Source organism: Hippoglossus hippoglossus, chromosome 7 (genome assembly GCF_009819705.1).
Source record: "Hippoglossus hippoglossus isolate fHipHip1 chromosome 7, fHipHip1.pri, whole genome shotgun sequence".
NCBI classification, from domain to species: domain Eukaryota; kingdom Metazoa; phylum Chordata; class Actinopteri; order Pleuronectiformes; family Pleuronectidae; genus Hippoglossus; species Hippoglossus hippoglossus.
In genome coordinates this window covers 11,977,144-12,004,289 of record NC_047157.1, presented here as the reverse complement: position 1 = coordinate 12,004,289, position 27,146 = coordinate 11,977,144, and the positions used below count along the sequence as shown (strand labels likewise).

The following is a 27,146-nucleotide window of genomic DNA, read 5'->3' as shown; positions in this document are numbered from 1 at the left end:
ATCGTTCAGACCACAAAATCCAATGTATGGATTAAATATGTTAGAATCTCTATAACCAATAATCAAAGCTGTTTCGTGGCGGCATGAGAGAGACGCCATGATTAAGTGTGTAGGATGTCCTGAATAGGTTATTGGTGATACTCGCCTTTGATTGTGTGCTTCATTAAAGTAGTTCATATAATGTTAAATAATGTATGATGCTTACAAACCATGTGGTTGTACCTCGCTGCTTCAAAGGCCTAATGATCACAGTATTGATTAGCCGACAAGTTTAATATTGAGTGTAAAGGTCACTGTGTGTGTGACCCACCATTCGGCTGCAAATTATCTCCATTGATTCAGTGCACAGTGCATGAAGCAGCTTTAATGATCAATAGCATTGAAATTAGATTTTAACAGTTATGTTTACACAACAGTGGCAATTTGTCAAATTTTTAAAAGGTCTTCAAGTGTGAAATCATAGGATTCTCCAGACAGTGTATACATCTTTCTCTGCTGATCAATTTTGGCTTTGCAAAGGTACAATTTATGGCAAATCTCTTGCTTTGGTTCCCATTAGATATTAAAGGGATTAAAATGGCCACTGTGTGAATCTTTTCAAACATATAAACTTAATTTTGATGATAAACTGAAGCCTGTATTTATCGCAAATTGTCTTATAAGCTTCTGGGTCATTTACGGTGCTGCTGCCAGCTGAACAATCGATTAAAATAAAGCACTGCTTGTCCCACACAACCCAACCAGAGCTAAATCTATATATCGACATTACTGCATCTGTGTGTTTTAGTATCAGATTATTTCCTGTATATCTCAAAGTTGTGGTGGCTCACAAAACTATAAAGCCTGATCCAGTTCAGAACTGGGAATTTTGACATCGATTTCCAATTGCGTGCATGGTCACTGTTTGTCCAGGAGAGGGCGCCAAGAGTAAGCAGCTGAAACCTCCCATCGGCCAAAGCTCCAGTGAAGGAGTGAGAAGGTTTTTCCAACTGCTTGTATTTCTCAGTTGAGTTCAAATCAACCACAAATCACTATAAACAGACTCCTGCTGTCCACCTGCTCATGTGTTGAGGAGCTGAACGGGTCGGAGTGTCTGAGAAGTGTCAGCCACAACCAGGGCTCTCGCATAATCAAACATCTGACGTCTCCTCGACTCTCACCTCGAGGGGACACAGTCTTCCTCTTCAGCCCCCTCGCACCCTTCTTATCGCTGCCGCCTCCAGTGCCGACTTGTCAAAATTTCTTCCTGAAAGCATGTTTGCTTGGAAATGTCAGCAACTGTTAATTTTTTTTTTTTTTGTGGGGTTATGTAAGACATTAATCTATTCTCTCTTTTTTTTCGCGTGGGCTTGTGTGTGTGAAAGAGGATTTACATGTGCATCCTGAAAAGACCCTACATGCACATTCGTGGCTTAAACTCCCCCTTCTCTATATGGATCTAGCAGGTTGGATGTCTTTATTTGGCCGAAAAGTGCCGGTGCACGATTCCAGCAGAGCACAAGAGATTTAATGGCTTAAAGTCGGCATCAGATGACCTCTGGACATGAGGTCACTGCTCGATGGTTGCATCCATCTCTTCCTTTATAACGGACAGAGCTGTATCTGTCGAGGTTTAGCAAAGTTTAAATGCTGCAAAGATGGATAATGAGGCATTAGGGGATGGTGCAGTAGCTCATGAAAAATACAAAAGACACTTATGCTAAAAAGGCACAAAAATATGGAAATTGCTTTTTCTTCAACCCTTTCATTTATCCAACATTTCCACCATGTGGGTGGCCTCGGAAATAGCTGTGGTGACCTTTCAGAGACTAAAGGGGATTAATGGTAAATGGGAGAGGATTGAGGAAGTCCATGTGTGTGTGTGTGTGTGTGTGTGTGTGTGAGAAGGAGGAAATACACACGGGCTGGCTAATTTTTAATGTGGGAGCCGAGCCGGGGAGGAAACCTGGAAGGAGAGGTTTGCCAGGGACACACAAGGGCAAGAACAGGGAAACAAAAACAGGATGGCTCTCAGGCCGGCATGGAACATTGTGGACCAGAGAGGGCGTCGACAGAGAGAGTCGATGACAGTGGGACAGTAGGAAACCGAGGTCTTCCACTGTGTTATCTCTGTTGTTCCTGCTCAGCCAGAGCGGAGGAGGAAGAAATAGTGTGTATCTGATGGCACTTTATGATCCACTTAAGCCTGCCTATAACCTTTAATTTTAACTTTTTTAATTACCTCATATAAAACCATCTGTCTTTGTGTAATCAAGATTATTCTCAGGGCAGTCTTACTTGGATTCACCAGACTAAACTGATTTTGAACTTGAACGCTCTGCACATTCACAGCCTATTTGTGGTAACTTTTATTTTTGTGTCTCCCTTTTAGCTGTGCAGTCTCTGAACAGCCTGAATGACCAGATTGCGAGCTTCATGCCTGGACCCAAGCCCCTGGAGCCGGAGAAGCACACCTTTGTTCCCCCAGAGAAGGAGACCCTGCAGAAATCCATGACCCTGATGAGGCACCTCCTCGTGGATGCTCAGGTACAAGATACGGCATGAGCACATTCATGAGGGCACGAGAAGGCTAGAAGGCGGGACTAGAGGAAGAGTTATCTCTCTGAACAGATTCTGCTCGTGCGTATGCGGAATCTGTAGGCGAGGGAATTTGGAGCTGGAAGCCAATCACATTTGAGCAGGCTGTGGTTGCACGCAGGTAAACAGTCCTGTGGTGAGCAAAAGAGGTGGAACACCATCAGCCATCAGTTTTTTAATTTAGCGGAATTCCATGTGCAGATAGCTGTTAATAAAGAATAATCATAATGTCATCTGGACCTAACACACCAAAAAAAAAAAAGTATCACCGTTTGTGTTTTTTGTGGAGAAACATTTAACTCGAGTGATAAAAGAAACAAGTCTTGGCCCAGTAAGCTTTCACCAGAAGACCCAAAATATGTGTCGCTGCCCCCAGAGGCTAATTTGTCATCAGACAATAGCCGACGTGCTCCGAGGAGAAAGAGTGACTCCACTTGAGAGCTCGGGCAGAACCACACTCTACTGTTTACAGCAGCTTTCATATCAGTGAAACCTCCACCAAAGTTAATTAATATCAATGAAAGTGTTTTTGCAATCAGAGATAGTGGTGAACTGTTGGCCGACTGTAATGTGCATTAAGCTTTTATTCTCGCTGCGTTTTACATCCTGGATGAAGTCACCACCCTCTCTCACCATGTCTCAGTGAATCTTGCTCTGTCACATTTATGGCTTGTTGGACATTTAGGGTGTTAAACAGATTTGTGAAGTGGCCGAGACTCTGATCCTTTAAGTTCCAGACACGTATGACTGCACGCCACAGATCGATGCGACTGCGTGAAAACAATGTATATAAAATCAGTAAAAACACAAGACGAATCAGAAAATAATCAACGTCTTTGTTTGTTCCATATAACTTTAGTCTTTTATGTTTTGGCCATTTTATCTGTCAAAACAAAGCATCGCATTTCTCGGTATCTTGGTGTTTGGTAAGTCGTGATGGATCATTTTGTTCTGTTTTCTGACGTCTGATAAACCAAACGATCAAATGGCTCGATTAATCTAAAAGAATACTTGAGGGATAATCAGTTTGACAGTTATCATTATGCAATGCAGTGAGATCCTGTGGGGCTGATGTGAGACGAGACACCTTGCTGGTGCTGGATAATGTGATCTTGGAGAACAAAAGGTCAAGAAAGACATGAAAACAGAGAAAACCTGCCTCGTGCTGTCGTGATCCACTTCATGCTTCATTTTGCACCGGTCCAAATTGTTTGTGAAGACACAGGATGCTATTCCTGAGCTGCCCCAGCAAAAGGGCCTCAGATGAAATAGAAATATTGACTATGTGTAATAGGGGGTGCGACAACAAGGTTACACTTCCTCTATCAGCGTCAATTGCCACTTAAACTCCCCCCTGTGCGATGACGGATCTACCGAACAGAACGTAGTGTTGGAACATATTCCACCGGTTAATATATTTCTTCTTGCCAGCATTGCCCTCCCTCCTTTTTACTGAGTCTCTTCCCCTCAGTCCTCTTATTCAGAGATGACCCCAGTGTCCTCAAAACTGAATTTTCCAGAGCATCAATCATGTAAGTAAGCAGCTGGGCGAACGTCTGAGGACTGTTTGTGGACTGCTCACGCGGCACCTTCTGCGAACAAATGAATTCGCTGAACCATTATTGTTGCGTCGAATGAAGACGGCGGGGACGTGACATAATTGGCAGCCCTCCCTGTAATCCCCCCCCCCCCACCCCCCCACCCTCTCTCGTTCTTGCCGATGATTTCACATAACCTTTGTGAGGGAAGAGGAGGAGACGAGACGCTGGACTCCTGCGAACAATTAACGGAGGGAGGATGCGACCAGCTGAAGTAGCAGTGTCAAGAGCCTGATTGAGCCGTTTTGCGATTTAATACGCACATGCTTGTTGTGTTCGTTCATTACAGTGTCATTAGTATTCTCTCACACGTATACAGATTCAATCGTGTTGAACATTTTTATGCATGAGCTCGAACAGATGTAGCTGAATTAAAAAACGGTCAAGAACTCAAATCTTCAACACGGTTTCCTTTAACTTTAAATGTTTGATCACAGCTTCTGTTTTCTGCTTGTTTTTCCATGAGTCACTGTTTCGAACAGAAGCTCAAACCTTCTTATGGTTTTCTTCACAGATACAAACAACGTGCACCTACTTTGCATTTTTATCTTTTTTTTCCTCTTGAAGTCTCATTGTGTTGGCGTCTCCGACACAAATAAATCGTGTTAATGATCAAAACCTGAAGGAAATCCACTTCACTGCCTGGACAGGAGGTGTGGAAACCAGTGAGTGACACTGAAAATCACTTCATCTCTCATTTAGCTGGAAATCAGGTACCTCTCTGTCAGCACTCGTTTGAATTTTCATTTCTCTCGCATCAAGGATATCTGTTCATTTTAATTTCCAACACAAGACAAAGCTCCATTTAATATGAGCTGGCAGTGAAAATAAAATCTACTTTATGCAGAACCTCAACATTTCTGGCTTTTAATTGGCCAGAGATCGGAAAGTTGAGTATGAATTATAAGAATATTATACGTTTTTTGATGATCATGGAAATGTCACCAACCTTTGATCCCCTGACCTTCTACAGAGAACAAATGAATAACTTTGATAGTTTTTACTTTCTTCCTGCCATGATCCCATATCCATCAATAGCCATTTACCTCATGGGTGTGGAGTGTGTGCGTTCACACCTGGTATTAACATGTGGCCGCACATGCGTCTCGTGATCGGATCTCACTTCCGCGCTCTATACAAACAAACACGTACGTCATTTCTATTCACAAAGACAAAATTATATTGTTTTTACCCAGTCTGAGTACACAAGTGTGTCTGATGTCTCTGTGTGTGTGTGTGTGTTTGTGTGTGTTTGTGTTGTCATTAGCGAGCGAAATAGAGGTATAGAGACGAGTCAGGTGAGTCTGAATGAAAGTAACATTTTACAGATTAAAGGAAAGTATTGATCATTATGTGGTGATCAGTGTTGATATTGTGGCGGTGGTGACAAACAAATCAACGAGAAGAGAAAAGTATGTTTGATTAAAAATGAAACTGCAGAGGGCATCAGCTGAGTTGGAGAGATGTGGCCCAGACCACCTCTGAATGTGGTCTGGCGTGATCCGATCTTTATCCGATCTGAGTGCGTTCCCACCTGTACTTAGATCTGTCCACTTGAGATCGGCTCACAAAAACCACATGCTAATACCAGGTGTGTGCGAGGCCTAAGATACTGGCACCTGTCTTACAAACTGAGGACATCGCTGATTGGTTCAACTTGATTTACTGCAGTGACTGAAGGGTGGACACCTCGCCAGCTGAGCTCACCTATTAACTGTACCACCAGTTTATCAAATGACCCTAAATCCTCCCTTAACTGCAGTTTAATGGCCTATCAATAGAACATTGCTAATTTTAACCAACCTCTACCATTGTCCTGCAAGAGACGGCGAACTGCGGAGCTGCTTCATGTGGATCTTGGTTTTCCAGGCCCATCTGCTGCGTATCCTGCTGTCAAGCTGGGGGGAGATTGGCTGCAGCGCTTTTGTCACAGACCCTCCCTCTACCTCCCCTTCCCCGTGCTGTACCCGACTGTGAGTACATTAGCTCAGCTGTCAGTCATCAGTGGAGGGGGGGAGGTGGGGGAGTTTGGAAACAGGGGGACGTAGATGCAGTTTGGAGGCCAGCAAAGGTGACTTTGACAGTGACTGAGTGGAGACACTGATAAATAAGATCTATTTGACTCCCTCCGACCTCCACTCGGCTCTGATCACCAGTGGAGAGCTGCAGACACGTCTGGCACACACACACACACACACACACACACACACACACACACACACACACACACACGCACAGGAGTAAAATACAGTGTAAGAGATAAAAAAAACAATGAATATAAAAACACATCTAATAAATATTTAATGTCATGAAATTTCCACTACAGGCCAGTAATGTGGAGTCCTTCATAATATGTATTCAAAACAGAGCAGATCAGTGGAGCCAGCATTGGCGGCTGTTCTGAGGGAATCAATATTTTATGGATGTAAAGTTTTCCTTTAAAGTACTGCAGATTTCTCAGTGACATGCATACAGTATTACTTAAAGGAAGAAAAAACGTGTGGCTTGGAATTAAAAAGAAGGCAATTTTGACTTGAAGCTTTAATGATCAATAGTTTCACAGTATAGGTCAAAGGACCGTGTATAATGAGATTTCAGCTCCGTGTTTTGTTTTTCCTTTGCTTGTAATTTTAAGCCCCATTTCCACTGATCAAAAAAACCTTTGTCTGCAGTGGGAGTGGATACAACCAGCATTTATATCAGCGGTGGGGTCGGTTTTCCGATGCGGTGGATTCTGACAAGCAGAAAAGGCAAACTCTGGAAATGGGAATCATCTTATTTTGTGGATTTACCCCCTTTTAAAAACAACCTTAGTGTACCTGCTCATTTTGATTCAGCATCACTGATTTGATATTTTCAGCAAAAAGCTTTGATACCTGCAGGCGGGCAAAGTTAGAGACAAGCTGCTAAACACTTCATATGCAGCTGTATTTGTTATAACACTTAATAACCACACATTAGGCTGATCACAGCTTGCAAATACTTTTTGTAGTCGCTTTCTGTTCTTGATATAGGAAGTGTTTTCACTCACACTCCCTCCCCGGTCACTTATAACTCTGAGATATTTTAGGCTGCCTGACACATACTGCATTTCTGATCTACTTACAGATTTTTAGTGGTCCGGCTGGGGGACTGGGACGGCCCCACCAAAAGCTTGTGTTTCTCGAAATAGTTCATGGTGGACATTGTGGCATTCTTTGTATTATTGTCCTGTGGTATAAACCAGCCTTTTATCAGTTATACTGTTTGGTCATCGTCTGTAGGCAGATCCCTTTCAGTGGGTGTAGTCACCTGAGTTACTGTCTCAAGCAGATTTCTGTCACTCCTCTCCGATTCAGTCTGAGCTCATCATCTGTGATAGCTGCAATTTTCTGGCGTTTTAACAGATTTTCTCCATGGATTATTTCGGCAGTAAAGACATCAGGACACTCTATACGCTCGTTTTTACTAGTCATTGATTTATATATTAACTCTGTGGCAGCAAAACGGGTCATAGCAACGGTTCAGTAACTGCTGCAGCCTCAACTGGAGAAACCAAACACTTTGAAGGCGGAGTAGCTCTGAAAGACTCACTACAGACAGACTTCACTAGAAATAATATCTGATGTAACAAGAAAACATCTCGTCTGAAATTAAAAGATGACACCCACTTTTTCAAACCTCAAAGAATCTATACGAGCCAACTTCCTCTATCAGCACAGTTTTCCTTTCACTCGACTCAGGCGCTGTGTATATGTTTTACTATGGTAGGGAATGCCCTGTAATTTGCATGGGTGGGGACCAAAACAGAGCTAAAAGTAGAGAGAATATTTGACTTAAATTTGTCGAGTGGACAGACACATGTCCGACGATGAATGTTAATGTGTTTTGTGTCTTCAAGATGCATGAATACTCATATCTCATATCGTTCTTAATCACTGATAATATATCATTGTTGATGTTTGTGCCCCTGGCCCCAAGTAGCCAAAAAGAAACAAGATATAGCTTGAATGACAAATCCCCTCATCTACACTGGGTCTACATTAAGTGTTTTTTTAATGAAATCATATTTCTAAATGAATATTTCAGCACAGAGCACTGATTTCTACATCTTTTTTGGTTATGTGCTGGATCTGTGCCATGGATGACCAGGCTGCCCTCAGTCTCTGAGGACTGGGAGGAGGTGCTGGAGAGGGAGTGGGTGGGTGATGGGTCTCGCTGGGTCAGTCTGCCCCTCTCCAACTGGGGCCTCAGCTGGCCCATCAGAGCATGGATTTTATCCATGCATAATACATCACCTTGGTCCCATCTGCCCTCTCAACCCTTCCTCTGACTCCACCAGGCCTGTCTATTAGGCGCTGCTCCAATCAGGGCCAGCCTGGTATACTGCCTATATTGTGGCTTAGCTCAATCCGAGAGCGTGACAAATGTGAGTGGAAATTGGGTAATTTGCATCAAAGGGAGTTTTGTCTTCCACTGTCGGAAAGAGACTGAGAATTTCCTGGATTTTGCTCCTCCATCCAAACATCAAGCACCGTTTTCTAAATCCTACAATTAGGACAATAGTGTTCACAGGTTCACTGATTTATTTGAATTTGAAAATGATTCTTTCATATCAAAGGCAGCAAAGTCATTAGTTTAAGAGTCTCGGTTATTTTCAAATTCATTCTTATTTCTGATATTTCTGCGGTGAGGGTACTTATGCAGACAAGAGCAGTCCCTTGTCATTCTTAAAGCTGCTACGGTCAAGAGTGCCGCATTTAATTAAATACCCAGGGATGTCTTGTTCATTCAGTAGATAGTATCCAGCAGGAATACATAAAATTATGTCTTCTACTCTTTATCTGCTACCTGCAATCAGATTTTTTTGTGGGCCACACAAACATTGAATTGTTGGACAGAGATGCATGATATTGCTCTCGGAGCTGGTGAACGTGTACGTTGAGCAGATTGGAAATGATGGCTTATCTTGTAAGGAATAAATTGAAAACCATTTCCTCATTGGAATGCAGTTCTGAATGTTGCCTCCAGAGAAAAGAGCTTTCTGTCACAGTCAAACAGTAGCAGTGTGGAAAACTGCTGTGAGTCAGAATAGGAAATAAAGTAATGAAAAATAAAACTGTCTAATGTGCTTCTGCTTGAACTGTGATCATCAGTTTGGAAAATGTGGGTCAGGCTTTACCACATTTTTGTAATGTATAATATTGTGATATGACATCATTTGTGACATCACAGTATGCAAAGTTTAAAATAAAGGGGGGGGGCAGTGTAAGGGAGGGATTTAGAGGGTCTTCGCTCATGGTACCGGGCCTCTACCCTAGTGAAGGTAAATACGTTTACAGAATGCTGCGACGGTAAGGTTGATGCAAATGTTAACTGTTTACCCAACTCAAACTGCCTGGCTGGGACCTATTTTCTGATGTGTATTGAATCTGGCACCAGCCTTGACCTGAAGGTCACCCTGGAGCCCACTCAGAGGAACCGTGTTTTCCCAGAAACTTCCTTTAAATATTATGTGAGTTACATAACAAATATCAAGGCCCGGCTTTACATCTTGTCTATCTGTACGAGTCAGAGGTCAAGTTTCAACATATAATAAAACTGTACTTAGCGAGAGACACAGTGTGTAAAGCCAGATTGAGTTTAATCTCAGAACCCCATTAATGGAAGCCTTTAACTCTTTTAATGTGGTACTCTAACCTTTAAAGGACCTCCCCTGCTCTTTGTCTGAAATCAAATGTATATTCTGGACTTTTCTTAATTATTATTTCAACACAAAGTTATTTCTACATATATTTGGCTGTCGTGCTGGACAGTAGTATAGTAGTATACTGTGTGAGTCATGTTTGTTCAAAGTGTGCCGACGTCCTTGAAACGCAACAACATGAGGTGATTTCCCACAGCTCAGGTCTATAGTAACACAGATACTATTTTTACTCAACCTCCATCTAAAGGTCCATTATGTGGAATAGAAATCACGGCACATGTCAAGCTTGTTCTCTGTAAGGAAAACTGCAAATGACGATTTTATTGATTCTGGACGTGCACTTAATAGAGTACGGGACAAAGCTGATGATTGTGCAAAACCTTTAACACACCTCAAAGTTCCCATCTCTCCTGGAGCTTTAACCCTTTCCATCAGAGGTCAACGTCTGGCTCCAGCGGTGACATACACTTGCTATGGGAATAACAACACAACATGGTTAATAGTCTGCATTGATCCAGAATGCTATGCCTCAGAGATTCTGTGACTATAGACCCTCCAAGCTGGTCCCTGAACACAGCTGCGGCAATGACTAACTGTCCCTTTCCGTCTCCTGGGAGGGGGGGAAGGTAAATGTGCATCCTGCAAGGTGAAATGCAAGCGTGCGGGTGGATTTGAGCAAACATAGAAGTTAAGACAACCCAAAGCAAAATGGTTTTTAGATTGTATATAGGCTGTGGCTTACAATGTCGGACTTGTCAGTGCCTCCCCAGGGAAATGGCTTTATTGGTTTCTTAAATCATTGTGCTTGATTTTTAATATTGAGTGCGAAGGCTACCTCAGGTTGATCTTGCTGCATCGAATGGTTGTGAGTCCCACGTTGGAACGGCTACAGGGCTGCTTCACACTAGAGGATTTTCAACTCTTGACCATTTTAAAAACGTGTGAGACCACAGACATAATGACAGATTTAAATGATTTCTAATCTTTGTTTGTAGGAAACAAATTCACAGTGGTGAATCCAGAGACTTGAAATCTCACGAAACCCGCGATATTATCTTCTTCTTAAGTTTTGTAATGGCGATTGGCAAACATCTTTTTGCACATTACTGCCACCTTCTGAACTGGAGTGTGGGACTTGTGGGATAAAACGTGCCTTCAAAAGAAAAACAAACATGGAGGAGGATCGACGACAAGTGATGATCAGTTAATCGACCTCCAGTCGGAAACGCCCTGCGATTGTCGGAAGCGGCTAATCAGGTCAAAAACCTGCGTGGAGCAGCCAGACAAGACAAGACCTTTGTCAGGCAGTTAGTTGCTAAATGGGATCATAACAAGTCAAGGCAACTATCAGATTTAGTTTTATTTTTGATGCTATATTGATAATCACCTTGTTTAAAATCAACCATTTTTTAAAATCTTTTAATTTGGATTCGTCATCACCATCCTCATACATCCTTTTTCATTACATTCTTAAATTCACTTTGTTCAGTTGTATGGCATATAGAGTATATGCCTTTAGGCTTTAGGACTCTCAGACTGTCTGACAATGTAATTCATTGTTGAGGCTAATGTCCCAGAATATAGCACTCAAGGCACATTCAATCAACTCAATAACCGAGGTGCTTTTGGGTGTTGAATAGAAATATTTGCATAACTGGGCAAATAATATGTATGTTGCTAGGCAACCTGCCCCGTCTGACAGGCAATGTCACGGACAACCATGTTCGTAGTCTAATCGAGTTCATAGTCAAGTTTTTCATCCGCATTGTTTTGTCTCGGTTTGTCATTGGAGAAACCTTGCAAGCCAAATTTCCATTGACTGGGACAATACAGGACTGAACCTTTATCTCAGTGTGTCCTTTTTATATATTAAATGAAGGTAGATTTTATTTGTACTGCGGCGGCTGTGGCTCAGGAGGTTGAACGGGTCATTCACATTCAAAAACACAGTCTCCCCCATTCCCACTCCCCCAAAATACTGAAACCCATATTGCCCCTGTCTGTGATAACGTGCTGCTCATAGATGCATTGCATGAATGTGTGTGAATGGTGAATGGCAAAACTGTTCTGTAAAGCGCTTTGAGGGGGTCATCAAGACGAGAAAAGCTAGTATTTATATGTAAAGGATCTATATAAATACAGATCCTTTACCCTGTGCCAGCTCACCAGGAGCCCATTACAGTATTTTATAGTTTGCCTTACAAGAGGACGACAGGATGATTGATGTTGATGTTTAATAACCTGCTGCTCACAGTGGTTAAGTCATCTCCCTCCTCATGTGGGGAACAGGTTCTGTTTCGTGGCTTGACCACATCAGATTAGCCACAATCCTCTGCTGATCTAACTAGCTCATCAATTGATGCAGTCTCAGTGGAAACTGCCTCGTCTGCATTGTGTGTACAAATGAAGCGGTATGTTACTATGGAAACAGGTCATTAGAGGATTATTTTTATGATATAAACAGGTCGGAGAGCTTGTTTATATGTTAGTCCCTCTTGCTCTGTCTGTTTGCGCTCTGTTCCCTCCTTGTGATTAGTTTCCTTCATATTGCCTTGCAGCACCAGCTATCTCCCAAGATCTGAGACTTTGCCCTCAATCTTGGAATGGGGTTACGGAGCTATAGTTGGCTGCCTTCGACGCAGATGTGTGTAGAGTTCACACCTATACTGTTTAGTGGAGGTAAACACACGAGCCCCAGGTGTTACTCTAGCTGAAAAGGCAATGTTCTCGCCTAAACGTGTGAGCAACCTGCAGAGCACTGCCCCACAAATGAGCCGTTTTCTGTGCCTTTTCTTTCTGTGCCTTTCTACCACCCAAAATTAACTTTGACTTTTTATCCTATTGTCACGTGCGGCGCAGTATCCTTGGCAACTGCAGCTCGTATCAAGGTTAAAGGATTTTAGAAAGTAAGTCACGCTAATGACAGCAATCTGCATTTTGAGTAAGATGGTTCATTACAATACCCTTACGCTCCTTTCTTGTTCCTCACAGTGGGAGTCATGTTTCACACAGTACACTCTATTGGCCTTAATGCTAGGTGATGTTTATTACAAGACCACCCCCACATTTGTGAAATGCTGGTTGGAGGATAATGACTTTGTGAGGGAAGGAAACGCTTTCATATTCTCACTCTGGGGTCTCTGCTTCAGATAAAGCTGAGACAACTGCCCCCCTGAGTTATGACTCTGAGAAAGAGTTTGAATTTAATATAAAGCTGTGTCGGGCTATTTGTTTGGTGAGTGCAGTGGAGGCATGAGCATGTGTGCGCGTGCACAGTGAAGCTAACAACTGGTCCGTCGGTGACAAGTTTACATACGTTAGTCAACTATAACTGACCACACGGTCATATGTGAGTCTGACTTTATCAGTAGTTTCATCATGTGGACAATATTACCCAGGTGTCATCCAAACAGCAACGCAGGCATAGTTTTAAATGATATGGATTTAAATCGTAATAAGCATCATGGGTGAATGAACACAAGTAGTCTGTGTTTAGATCGATGTTCTTACCTCTCAAGCAACTTAGGCCGTAATCGAAGGATCCATTCTGAGGAGACGTCGCACTGTAGGCAATGGTCAGGATCATCTACAGGCCAGACTATAAAAACATAGCTGGACCAGCTTTACTTTCCAGCAGGCTGTGGATGCAGCACAAGAAAATCAAATCAAAACTCAAAGTGAAGAAACTGTCCGACAAGTGAATGAGTGATGAGCCACATTTTCATCTTTGCTAGCTTACATTAAAAAAATATATTTTTACTACTCACTATTGGCAGCTACTACCTTTTACATTACATTACATTACATTTAGCTGACGCTTTTATGCAAAGCGACTTACAATAAGTGCATTCAACCATGAGGGTACAAACCCAGAACAACAAGAATCAAGAAAGTACAATTTACTTCAAGAAAGCTAAACTACAAAGTGCTATAGGTAAGTGCCATATAAGTGCTACTAAATCGCTACTATTATATTATTTTTTTATTCGAGGTATAGTCGTCACTTTTAGAGTGGATGGTTTCCTTATGTGTTACTCACTGCATGAGTTGACATTGTAAGACAATCAGTGCACCGTAAAGGTAAGGTTGCAAAGTTGTTTCTGAAGCACTTTATCGTATTTGTTGAAATCCGCTTCACGTCCCAATAGCCACCTGTAGATAAAGTTGTTTAGGAAAAAAAGAAGAGAAGCCGGGGTCTGTTGGTCTTGCAGGACTGTTAGAAACGAGACCAATTCGCTGGTTTCTGTCACAAATTGTCCTGCCTGCCTGTGCGCAGCCTGTCAAGCCTGCTCTTGCTTGCTTTTTCAGGATTACCAACCTTAGCTTAAAATGTCAACATGACAACTTTGACCATTCCATTTGTTTTTTAGGACACCTATGTTGCCTACCTTGTGACTTTCGAGCCACATTTAAGAGCTGTTAAAAAGTTGTATTTTCAAAGTCTCTATTGATAGTTATAGAGTTTTAGTTCATTTACCTTCACGTGACCTAGAAATGAGCCTTTTTAGAAGGCTTCAAATTAAGTGATGACACTGCACTGCAGACAGGACTAGTTGGCGAGGAGCTGTAGAACAAGTGTTTGATCACATCTGAGACAGAGAAAAATCAATAAAGTTATAATAAAAGGCTCTGCTGATTAACTGATCTTTGCCTTTTCCATATCTGCTACTGTGATCTGCCTTCTAATGTTGAATTCACGGACAAATAGATTTCCTCTCATACCAAATATATCTGCACTTTGATTTAAACACTATTCAAACAGCCTAGCCCGAAGCTGTTCATTTAATGTGGGTCTTGATGGGAAAAATCAGAGAGCGGGAGCCCGGCTTTGGACTGTGCTGATTGATAAACGATAAAAACGTTATGATAAAAAGGTCTTTGAAATACGCAGGGAAGGAGGAGGGTGGTGTCACGTCGCCGACATATATTACTTTGGTAAACACAGCTCGGCTCGTCAGCTGCAGATGAAAAATAGAACAATACATATTGGCTTAAAACATAATTTGAAAGAAACAGTCAAAGAAACTGTCATCACATTGGATTTAGTTTATTCTCTCTTGAATGAGGTTTAAATAAATCAATAGAGAACTTAACAATACACAGCTCAGCAGTGTTTAGTTTTCGAATAATCACTTTTTCAGTGGCTCAAAATGAAAAAATAATTAAGGCTCGTATTATCTTTGGAATCATTAATATGTTGTTCTCAAACATGAATTGAGGCCAGCCCTCTCTATTTCAGGAGTTTTAAAGAATTGATCAGTGCAGCGCAGCCGTGGGAGAAGCTTATTGGATCTCGAGGAAGCCTTGAGATAAGTATACCCAGTGCGGCACTTCCACTCTGGGTTATAATTGTCCGAAATTAATTCCAATTTATTTTTCATTATTGGGTAGATTACGGTATTCGACAATACAACCTGTCTTAAGTAACCCCCAGTGAGCTTGTGTTGAAGGCACCCAGGACCACCCAGGAAAAAAAAAGTAAATTACTTTAAAGGTAGGTATGTACCATATTAATTCAATACACTTTGTGTCTGCTAATATCTCCTCAAGCTCTGCTAGCTGTGTGTTTTCTGTGTGTGTGTGTGCTGGAAAACATTCTGGTTTAAATACACAGCCCTGGCTCCGTTTTTGGGAAACACGTAAATTTGTGATGATTGAAACGTCATGATTGACAGCTCACACTAACTTGCGATTGCGTGTATCGGCGCAGACTCCAAGTGACGTTGTCGGCACAAGATGGCAGCATTCAGTGTTTGTTTCCAGGGTATTTTGGCTTCATTTCTGGTCAGTGGGAGGAAGTGTAGACGTGTCGTCCACCTTTACATACAGTCTATGATTGGCAGCATTTATAGTCTTCAGCTAAAGTGAAATAAATTTAAAAAAGGCATTGTGGAAACTCAATTAGAATTCCATGCTTCACGTAACCTCCATCAAACCGTTTTCTTTACAGAATCAATCATCCAATCTTACACAGATCTAAGACAGTGTCTCAGAAATTCTTTGTCAGTTGCAAGGCTCCAAGGCCAAGGACTGTGCTCTGAATGATGATAGTATTATCCCTGTGAATACAGTGAAACAACTGCTGCGTGTGGAACAAACTCTAATATCGTCTAACTGTAACTATATACCTAATTCAGTTATTGTTGTCCATTACCCATTCTTTATATGCTCTGAGAAACATTTAAGGTGAGGTCCAAGTTTTCCCATTCTGAATCTGTAACTGCTCTCCTATAAAAGTCGTGGTCCGAGCACTTCTCTTCATTTTCCCTCTTTTACTTTGCTTAGGGAGTTTTTTTTTTCCTAACGTTGAGTGATATCAGTCGTGTGTTTGATCTTGGGCAGTGATTACACACTGTAAAAGTAGACGGGGCAGATCTCCTCGTGGTTAAATACCACAGTAAATGGGATTAGGGTTTTAGTTTCCCATGAGACCGGCTGAGCCCGGCTCCCAAGCTGACACATTCAGGATGGACACACTGCCTGCCCAGGAAATAGATAACAGCACATTACATTTGCTCATACAGCCTCAGTGCCACTATCTGTGCACACCTAACTCTTTCTAATTCATTAATGCAGTCTGAAAGGACTTACCTTGGCTGTGGACTCTATTTGCATGAAAGTGCACTCACTGTAAATTGATTTCTGAAACCCAGGGCAGAACAATGAATGGACATATTCTTCTGACGTTACCACCGGCAAAGCAGACAAGCATTTGTCTGGTCATATTTAGGGTTTAGTCTCACCCATAGTTTCATGTCAAAATAAGATAATTTAATAAAGTGGGTGCTTGAAGGGCATTAAAATACAAAGTCCTTTGAAAGATTACTCAAAATCTTTTCATAATGAAGAACCGTAAAGTTGTATTTGTCAGTGTTTTGGACGTCATTCGAAAAGACAATTCTTAAATTCTACATCTACATTTTATGTAAACAAAGACCAGGATGATCTCATAGATGCTTTAATGGTAAGGAATATAAAAAGTCTGCACAGTTTCTTGAAGATCCTTCTGGAAGAATTGAGTCTGTTTCTCGATCTCCATATCTTATCCATATCTTAATTAGTTTCAGTTATTCAAATACAGAGGGTCTGGTGTTGTGCTCATTGACAGGAGACCCACTCATAGCTCTGTAGACGGGATTAAGAGCCTGAATAAATTCTAAATAACTTGAAGTCACAAAAGCCCACGCAATTATTTTCTTAAATTCTTAACTGACAAATTATTGTTGCATATCAAAATAGAATCTACTGATTCAGACAGTGAATGTGTATTAGTCATCGTTGATATGTCAGTCTACTTAATAGTAGAGAACACAAAGTACTTCACTGCTGTAATGTTCATACGGTATCATGGTCTGTCACCTTGTCTTTCTGTCTCAGAGTCTCAAAAATGTAAAGTATAAATATATAAAGTATGTAAAGTACACCCATGTTACCATTTCTTGAGTTTCTCTTCAAGGGTCATCAGCACTTGCTGTTTTTTTGTATTTTCTGCTGACTCTCCGGGGTCCTTCAGTTTAGCTTCCTCTGATAACTCGCCCTCCTCCAGTAGATGAATATTAAATTAGAACAAATGACTCTCGCTTTCTCAGCAGGCAATTGTGTCATCCTCATCCCCCGGGGCTTTTAGCATCAACAAAACAAGCACTGCTACTTTCTGTAATTAGGAATGGAAGAAAACAAAGCACACACCAACATAACTGAACTGGTAAATGAACGCCCTTAGCATTATCGACAGCAACTATCCAGCTGCCTCTCCTGGATAACTGGACATTATTCAGATCAGCTCTGGGTATTCGCAGAGGGTCACAAATTGCCTAAATGCGTCACCTTTCTTTCACTGAATATGCATTCATGAATATTCCTCAATAATGTGGAGGAGACGGTTCATTTTTAAAATACAGATGTGGTTTGTTGGAATGCCTTGGCTTTTTCACAATAAGTGCCCCGTACATATATACTGAAATAATCTTCTTGCAAAAATTCTTTTCATGTTTGTTTTTAGCACAGATTCTAGGTTCCAGAGAACGGTGTAATCCTGTAAGCCTGTTGGAGTGTGTAACATTATTAGTGTAACATGATTTGGACGGCAAAAGACAAGTGTATGATTGGGTGTCGCTCCCGGGGGAATACTTTTGGATGAAGGCAATATTGTGGAGCATCTGACTATCTGGCACAAGTCATTAGATGGTTTGTGTGATGGGGACGTGCCGCTCGCTGAAAGCTGCTGCAGAGGGCTCATATCTATCAGCAGCAGCAGCAGCAGCAGCAGCAGCAAGGCCTCAGCTCAGAGATATACCGACCAAAGTATGCAATTTGCTTACAGTGCTTAAATCAATCTTTTTATATTGATATACCTCTATATATATTTTGACTGGTCTATTTATTTTTAAAATATGGTATCGGACTATTTATTGTCCGGATTTTGTATGAATATGTTTTTTTATATATCAGATACTCTATCTCTAAATGAATATTTCTTATACAAATGCATGTAAAATGTCATTTGTATATCAGATTGGAAACATTACTATAGCAGCAAACAACTATGTTCAAGATATTGGATTTATGGTGTAATTAATTTGGTCTCCCTTCTCTGGTTATTTGTCTCTGTTTGTTTTGTAGCTGGTTTGGATGCTGATTCATATTAATGAATACACAGGCTAGTGCATGTGAGTCCATCACTGTTAATTCATTGACCCACCACCTGTTCAAAGTGTGATGACTCCTGCTCCAATCTACAGTGATGTAAACATGACACCCTGGGTGGACACGCTAATTTTCTGCTCCTATTCCGACACATTCACCAACCGAAGCACCTCACATGGACCATCCGACACTGTCAGGAGCACCAACCCACAGATGAAATTCCATGATACCATGACACACTGCAGCTAGCTACTTAGCTCTTGATTGCACAGGGTAACTATGTTGTGTTTATGGTTGTGTTTAGGTATAAAAAGATAGTTGACATGTCTCCACTTCATCCCACTATCCACAAATGAAGCTTAAATTCCACAGTGTGCAAGATCCTGCTTATACACACGAACTGGACCAATCATGAGTCAGTCTCAGCTGTTAATCATAGTGTTTCACCTTGTTTTTATAGCATCAAATGACTAAATAAAACCAAACCTAAGATGAGCACTTGAACATTCATCAGTCTGATACGAACTATGTAAAATGATAGAAACCATCTTTGAGAAAAATCTATTAAATATGTATTTTGACTTTTTGGTTTGGTCCATGTCCCATCCAATTACATGGAGGAGGTGGGTTTTCTGACCTATACTGCAGCCAGCCACCAGGTGGCGATTGAGACAATGATTTTGTGAGTGCAATTACTGTCCCCAAATCCTCTTTGGCTTGAGGACAGTATAGGTTGGATATAACTGTCAGAAAGACACATGGAGTTCACAGATATGAACATCTTTGACAGGTCATACATTTCTTCCCTTCACAATTGAGGGAAATTACATTTCTTCTAATGCAAAGTCTTTGAGGAGGGCATCAGGGAAGATGACTTTGATCTGGATTACGTTGTAGACACACTTGCTTTGATGTGTGATTGATTTTGAGCTTGGGGCACCCATGAAAACTCAAAGAAAAAGAAGCAGCATGCGATCATGATTGGTTTGGATTTCAGGGATTAAAATATCCTTGCAGTTACAGAGAATTTGCTACAGCTAGGAGAGGATTAAGGAAACTGGTGTTGACTGTTGGTAGGAGACTGGACGGGAAAAACCCAAATCTCCAGTGTTGAAGTGTGTAACATTTGGCTGTATTACCTCCCTCTGTGAAGGTTGATTATTATTAAAGTGGAAACTGCTGGTGTTAAGTTATGCCTTCCTGCCGGGGACAATAAAAACCTTATGGATTTTTTTTGAAGGTCTGCCAGCCCATCAATGTGGGAGGATACATGGTCCTGTCACATCGGTGTCGGTAGGACTATGTAGTTGGTAGTAGATAGTCCGACTGTGGCAGGTGGGTCCATTGTCAATGTGTTTGTGAGAGAAGAAGAGAGAGAGGGTGTGAGAGAGTGACACTGGGGCAAGAAAGGGGTTAGACATGTCTTATGTTATTATGAGAAGTGTAAAATTCTTTGGTTCATTATGAAACCGTGGCAGGACAAATTAGACTGGCGGGTCACCACAGGGAAATACTGCGATTAGTAATTTTAATTGTATTTTATGGACCAATTACCAGACAAACATGACACTGAAACCAGTAAAATATACAATAATGAACTATCAAACCTTAACCATGGTCATTACACTATGGTGAATGGTTGTAGGGCGTTCGCCACATGTTTTATCACAGCTCTGAGACATTCATTAATCCTGTCCGCACATATTTTACTCCTCTCCGGGTGGGCAGGGTTACAGCTGCAGAGGCCACACTGAAGCTAAAAGAAAACAAGAATTGACAATAAACATTGAAAATTATAATTAGAATATTATTTCTTCTTTATCATTCAATGAATGTCAGTTAAATCAATCATTGATGTTTTGTATTTAATGGTTTTAGTTAAAGATATAGTTGTTGCCTCACAGAATCATGGGATTTGGTATAATCAGGCTAGAAATGTTCAAAAATACGTAAGTTCTTATCTAAACATGTTTGATGGTAGATAAATAAAAATAAATTTCCACCAAATAGTTAAGATCAAGCTAAACCAAAATAATTACAGATAGCTGATCTGAAGGAATCACCCAAATCCTATTTAGGAAGGCACTGATGAATAATCTTATAATTAATGATACAAATTTCTTTACACTGGGCTACACTAATCATTTGAAACAAAGAGCAGCACGGCCATTTTTCTGGAAAGTGTCTACATTTGCTTCTACCATTTGACACCTTGTACATTTCAAAGTAAATTACACTATATCTTAATTTCAGTGTTTTAATTTTCATCTTTCTTGACTGTAATTTCTAAGCATGGGAAGTCCACAGTGAGAGCGCTGGCCAGTAGCTGTCCTCAGCCGTGTAGCTGCAGTGTGACCTCTCTGTGAAGACGTTTCCATTCATTATTAAATGTAAGGGCGAGCTGGCGGTCTCCCATGGTTCGCATTTGGATATTAATGGCTCGCAGTAATTTACATTTCAGTTCCAGACACTATATTAGAAATTATCATGAGCTGGAGCATTGTTCAGGAGAGGTGATTGACACTTTTCAATTAATACTGTCGGACGACTTTAATATGTTTTGTGCATTAATTAACTGGAGGAAATGGGAATGACCCTGGCTACGGTCAAATTAGCAGGATCTATGTGATCTATCTGCGGGGGGGGGGGGGGGGTCGATTACCCATCTACAACCAGGAGAGTGAAAGAATGCAGAGTCATTTTTTGATTGATGTCGATTCATATTAATGTCGATGGAAAGGTCTGATAACTTAACCACCAGACTGAGCTCCTGTCAAATTATACAGAAAGGTCAGAGTGTACGTCTGAATTCCTCCCTGTGTTTGCATCTGTGTTTGAAAAGGTCAGACGAGCCCAGTATGTAAACAGCAGCGTCATAATGGAATGAGCCAGCCTCTGTGTGAAGCATCATGCACAGTGTTGTTATGTGATTGTCATCGCTCAGGAAGATGATTCTGCCTCAACACTATCGATGATTTTGACAAATTTCCCCCCAAGTTTTAAGCAGAAAAACGAAGGATGTGTGCCACTGCCATGAAATATTCATCACGTTTTGCAGAGAGTAAGCATTAAGTTTAGAATAAGAAAAGCTTGAATCCTTTTTTCCCCTGCAGCAGACCATTGATCCGTGCAGTATCATTAGTTGAATGACTCATCATAGAGAAGAGTGTTGCTGAATATTGATCATTCACTTGACAGAGCGCTGCAGAGTACACTTCTCAATCTCTCCTACTGCTTTTGGAAAAAAAAAAAGAAGAAAACAACTGAAAGTATGTCCTGTCAAAACATTTAACAGGAAGGAAATGTTTTAAACAAGTGTCTAATGCACTTTATTGAACCTTAGTTCAATAAAAAGACAGGATTTCAGTTCTCCTCCTCTCTCTCGTCCCCTGCCTCAGATAATTACACTTTAGCCATCTTTGATTTGCTCCGGCCTCATCTGGATGTTACCCTCTATCTGTCTGCTTTTGACACCGGTGGTAAATAACAGTGAGAGCGGCCATACATCATGGTAATTCTTCCTCCAGACCTCTCGTCCAGATTGATCACTCGTGTCCCTTTGAGCGCCACCTGCGTGTCTTGTCCTGCAGATATAAATTAAGTAGAATTATGGGAATTATTCCCATTAGCAACCTTGTATATGTGAGCAAATCTGCATTAAAGCATGTCTGGAGGCATGTTTTAAACCTTACTAAACATAATTATTGATTGGGAATTAAGTTTTTTTTTTTACTTAGATTGAATTATAGATGAATATTTCTAAAAGAGGCGTTCTTAAGTCAGACACCAAACCTCTGAGGACAAGGAGGCAGAGAAAACCAGAAGGGCGCTCTGAGGGTGCGTACTTCCACCAAGGCTAATGCCTTACCTCTCCATGACTGTGGCAGTCCACCATTTCCTGATTTGACCGGCCAAAGTCTCATAATGAACCCCAAAAATGTTTTCACTTCTCAAAATAACGAAAGAGAAATTTGCAGACAAAGTAAAACAATTTATTCTGATCCACTTGATAATTTATGGGTTCTTTCCCGACCCGTAATGCATCCTTCCACCAAGTTCCGAGGTAATTCGTCAAGTAGTATTTTTGTTTCCAGCTAAACCAGCTAACTGATAAACTAAACAAAGACAAATCAATAAAGCATTGCATCAAATTAACGTAGTGACGTGTGTGCTGCTGTCACATTGCTCTCACTGCTCTATCCATGTTTCATGTGCCCTTGAAGGAGAGCCACATGCAGGTGCCACACTCAAACAAGCTGAATGACTGACATGTTTGTATTCAACTCATATTGATCCCTCTGCTTATTTCACTTCCTTAAGACTCCATGATTACAAATGACTTCACGGGGTTGGGGGGGGGGGGGGGTGCAGAAAATCACATTTGGATTCACAGCTAGTAAACTAATCCCAACCATGCAGAACTCTGGACTGGACTTGTAACAGCAGCTTGGCTTCCTTAACCTCCGGTGCTTTGTCTCCCTATTGGCAAAACTCAGAATATTCTCTGCAAGACTATTTTTTTTCTAAATCGAGCCCATCTCTCTCCACTGCAGTAATGCAGCTCTTTTGTTCATTTGCTTTCCGTTAGGTAGTTGGTCCACGTGTTGCTCTGACAGCTCAGGGTCAAAGAGAGATGACCTTATCTGGCTCTTTAAGATTTAAACTGGATTCATGTGTGAGTAACCTTCAGAGGGAGAGAGCCAAACATGCATATTCATTTGTTTGCCACCGTGAGCTCACTTTCTACCTGGTTCAGATATAGATGTGTCAACCAGGTTTGTTCCTTTAGTTATGTGATAGAAATAGTTATCTTCACGAAAGAAAATAATTTAAAACTTGATTTTCTCACATTTAGATATACAATCACTGAACCTTTCTCCTATGCCACATTGGTGAGTGTGTTAGTTAAGCTGTGGTTATGCTTGACGGATTGGTCGGTGCAGTCTTCATGGTGTTGCTGCTGAGGAAAAATACAACAACACAATGGAAAGAAAGGCAAAGAAAAAGCAGTGCAGAGCGGTTGTGACGCCGTCTTGTTTCCTCAAGGAACACCACTTCAGGGTTGTGCTCCTTGTTTCCTCAAGGAACACCACTTCAGGGTTGTGCTCCTTGTTTCCTCAAGGAACACCACTTCAGGGTTGTGCTCCTTGTTTCCTCAAGGAACTCCACTTCAGGGTTGTGCTCCTTGTTTCCTCAAGGAACACCACTTCAGGGTTGTGCTCACTTTGCCTTGTTAAAAAGATCACAGATTTATTTTGTCTTTATATGAAAAGACTGATTAAAGTTGAACTGAATACTGAGTGTCTGCAGTTTGTTAACACTTATAGTATATGACAAGGCAGTAACACCACGAGCAAACAGGATGAACAAAACAAAGGATGTGTTAATTTCAGAATCACGTATCGCTCCCATACCACCACACACACCTCCTGAACTACAGGTGCTGATTTTGTCTGGTTCCCGCCTCCTCGGCTCCACTCTAATCACAAAAACACCCATGGGTGTCTACACCCCATTGTTCACATAATCAGCATTTAGGCTGATTTACTCTTCGCTAATTTGATACCGGAAGAAATGTGTTCGTTTGCAAGCATCTGCATATTTTGAGAAGGAGCACAATGGGAAAAAAAACTCCTGGAACCACAGAAAAGCAGATTCCCTACAGTTTGTTGGAGGCTTCTCTCTGCGCTCCTATAACGAATTCCTGTCTCTTCTCTGTAATCATGACAATGGGAGCCCACATAATTCTCTTGCAAATGAAGCCAGTGTAAACATCATTAGGAATTGATATGAATTTAATTAATTTACAAAAATTAAGTTGGGTAGGCTTCACTAGATCAACTCATTGGCACTGAGCTGATTCCAGATATGAATATTATAGGGAAATGAACTGTTGTCATTTTCACTTGTGATTCAATTTGTGCAATAAAATGTGTTTGCATGCTGCAGCAATCATCCATTCTTTATGATGATTATAACTAACTCTTACCTCTTATTCTTAGTGAATTATCGAGTGCATCAGCTTTGGGCTAAGAGATAAAAAGTTGGTATCATCTGATGAAATCAATTTCCCTTTACCCACAGTCCACCATAATGCCTGAAGATCAGTTTTAGTTTTTTTTCGATGCAAATGGGAAGACAGACACTTTAAAGAATTAAAAATATACATTTGGGAAGACGTAAAAAAAAATAGTGAAAAAGTGATGGAAATTCTTTATAATACAATTCAGTTTTGAACAGTAGCATCTATATTTACATTTGTATCGGTCCTGTGGAGACTTCACCCATTCTAATGGAAGATTAGAGATTTTTGATTGAAAAGTATCTTCAAGGGTGGTTTTGCCCGTCTTAGAAAAGATAAATAAGATACAAATTAATTTACGTCACTTTTTAAAACATAAAACCATATTTTACCACATTTAAATGTATTTTGTTCACTATTGCAGGCATCCACCAGTGTCCACATGAAATAGCATACTCCTAAAACAGGAGTTGCAAAATTTATCTAAGTGAACATTAACATTTGTTTTGGCAATTACGATGCACGTTTTAGCAGCTGACTGATCTTCATACCATATAGAAGTGAATAGTACCTGTAACAGTAGGAAAAATATAAACTATTAAAATTAAAATCTTTGTCAAGCAGCTGTAGTGGGTAGTTTACAAATTATTAGGAAACAGTGTCTCAGCCTGTTAATGGCTGTTTCCCATGTTATTGGTTAGGAGACAAACTAGTCTCTAGCAGGGTCTATAGCAAAGGGTCCCCGGGAAGTAGCACAACTACAAAGTTAACAGAGTCCCATCAGTTGATTATTGATTATATAAAGTAGCATGCAACTTCATGGGCAAACCAACGAGCCTGTTAGACTCCTGGAAGATATATGTATTTTGAATATCTGTCATTCAAATTACAGTAGCAAAATTGTCAGTGGTAGAAATTCTAAGGAGGAAATGGTGTCAGTGTGTGTGTGTGTGTGTGTGTGTGGGGGGGGGGGGGGGGTGAACACAAGTATGACCAATTAAGAATATATGTCAAAACAAATGCAGAGGAAGCATCTTATTAACAGGTTTTCTTTCACAAGAAAATCTCTTCCTGCAGTTTTTTTTATGAATAAATATCCTTTTGGTATTTCTCACCACCTTTGTTGTTGAAATGCAGAAGAGCTTGTCATCCGCATGCTGTGCTTTTTGAAGGAAAGTGGTTTTGAAAGGATGCATCAAGCCAGTGAGCGTCAAACCCCCCTACAGCCCCTAAACAGAGCTTCTCTCAATCCTTGTCACAGAGACGACGACGACGGCTGAATACTGAGCAGAAGAGATGGGAGCTGCCGCTCAACCTGAAACACACAATTACTCTCTCTCTCTCGCTCTCTCTTGCACACACACAAGCAGGCAGATACAGTACATGCACACACATGCAATTAACTACGCTCACGGAAACAGCGCACACCACCTACGCAGGGATTTTAGTTCACAGAACACTGACGGCATCAGACGAGCAACCACACGCTTTCTTTCAGGAGGAAAATCGGACCATCTGTGAGCCGTTCAGGCACCAGCCAATGACACTGGGGCTCATTTTAACCGCAGTCGTGAACCGCATTTCCAATCTTTGTTGAGCCGTCACCGGGGTTCGGTGTTTGAAAGGCTCTTTTTTTTTTTTGTTCATGTTGCTTTGCAAACATCTGTGTTTGCATGCGACAATTACCACTTTCATAAAACTAGTATTGAATAGTTTTGACTACAGTGATCGTTGAACAAGCGCCCAGAGGTGATTAAAAACCCCACACACTTCACGCCAATCCAGGTTTATTGTTGAATATTGAGCTCAAAGAAAATGAATTTCTCTGATGCTAAAAAATTGCTTAGTTTGAAAGAATATGTTATTGGACAGTCGTCTTCTCTGAGTCTATTTAGCCGTTTTCAGACGTGAACTCTGGAGAATGTCCTGACAATGGGGTCCGGAACTTATGAACAACGCAGCAGGAGATTTTCTGCTCGGACGCGTTCACGACAACAAAGAAATCTCTGAGAGTTCAGGTGAGGGGAGGAGCAGCAGGCAGAGGCAGGACGTAACGTGTTGATTCTGCTGCAGAGATCACGTTTCTGTTTACAGCACATAGACACCAGCGTCAGCTGTCATCACCAAAAGCTTTGTAATCTTCGTTGGTGTTCTCTACCTGCTTTTTCATCCTGACATATTTGCAACTCCTTTTGTCATCAACAACACACCCACTCGCTTGCTGTAAGTCCTCCGGGTAATCTTCAGCTATGTTCTCACATCGGCTCACTCGGACATTATTGGGAGTTTACGCTTTTGGGGGGGGGGGGGCTTGCAGGAGAAACTCCAGAGGCTCACACTCAGATATTTTTGTTTTCACATACAGCCCCTCTGGATGATGTCAGGAGATTATCTGGAGGGTTAAGTGCATGTCTGGAAGCAGTTTTACTCTGATCAGCCACAACATACAGATGGTTGCTTGGCTGTGGCTCAGGTAGAGCGGGTTGTCCACTAACCAAGGGGTCAGTGGTTCCTCCCCGGCTCCTCAGTCTGCATTTTGAAGTGGGCAAGATAGTTAAACCCAAATTGTCCCCAACAACCTTTGAAACCATAACGTACAGAGTTGAGGCTCTGCCAG

General features: G+C 41.3%; 1 protein-coding gene across 5 annotated transcripts in view; it reads left to right on the top strand.

Moving 5' to 3' along the window:
• Nucleotides 1-27,146, top strand: part of LOC117764464 (kazrin-like) — a 177,154-nt gene that overhangs the window by 19,728 nt on the left and 130,280 nt on the right. For all 5 annotated transcript variants that reach the window (XR_004614394.1, XR_004614395.1, XM_034590260.1 and 2 more), the window contains exon 2: nt 2,372-2,526. Coding sequence is in view for 3 of the 5 variants with exons in the window: in XM_034590260.1 (XP_034446151.1) it covers nt 2,372-2,526 (155 nt within the window). In the remaining 2 variants the exon portion in view is untranslated. The remainder of the gene's footprint in view (nt 1-2,371; nt 2,527-27,146) is intronic.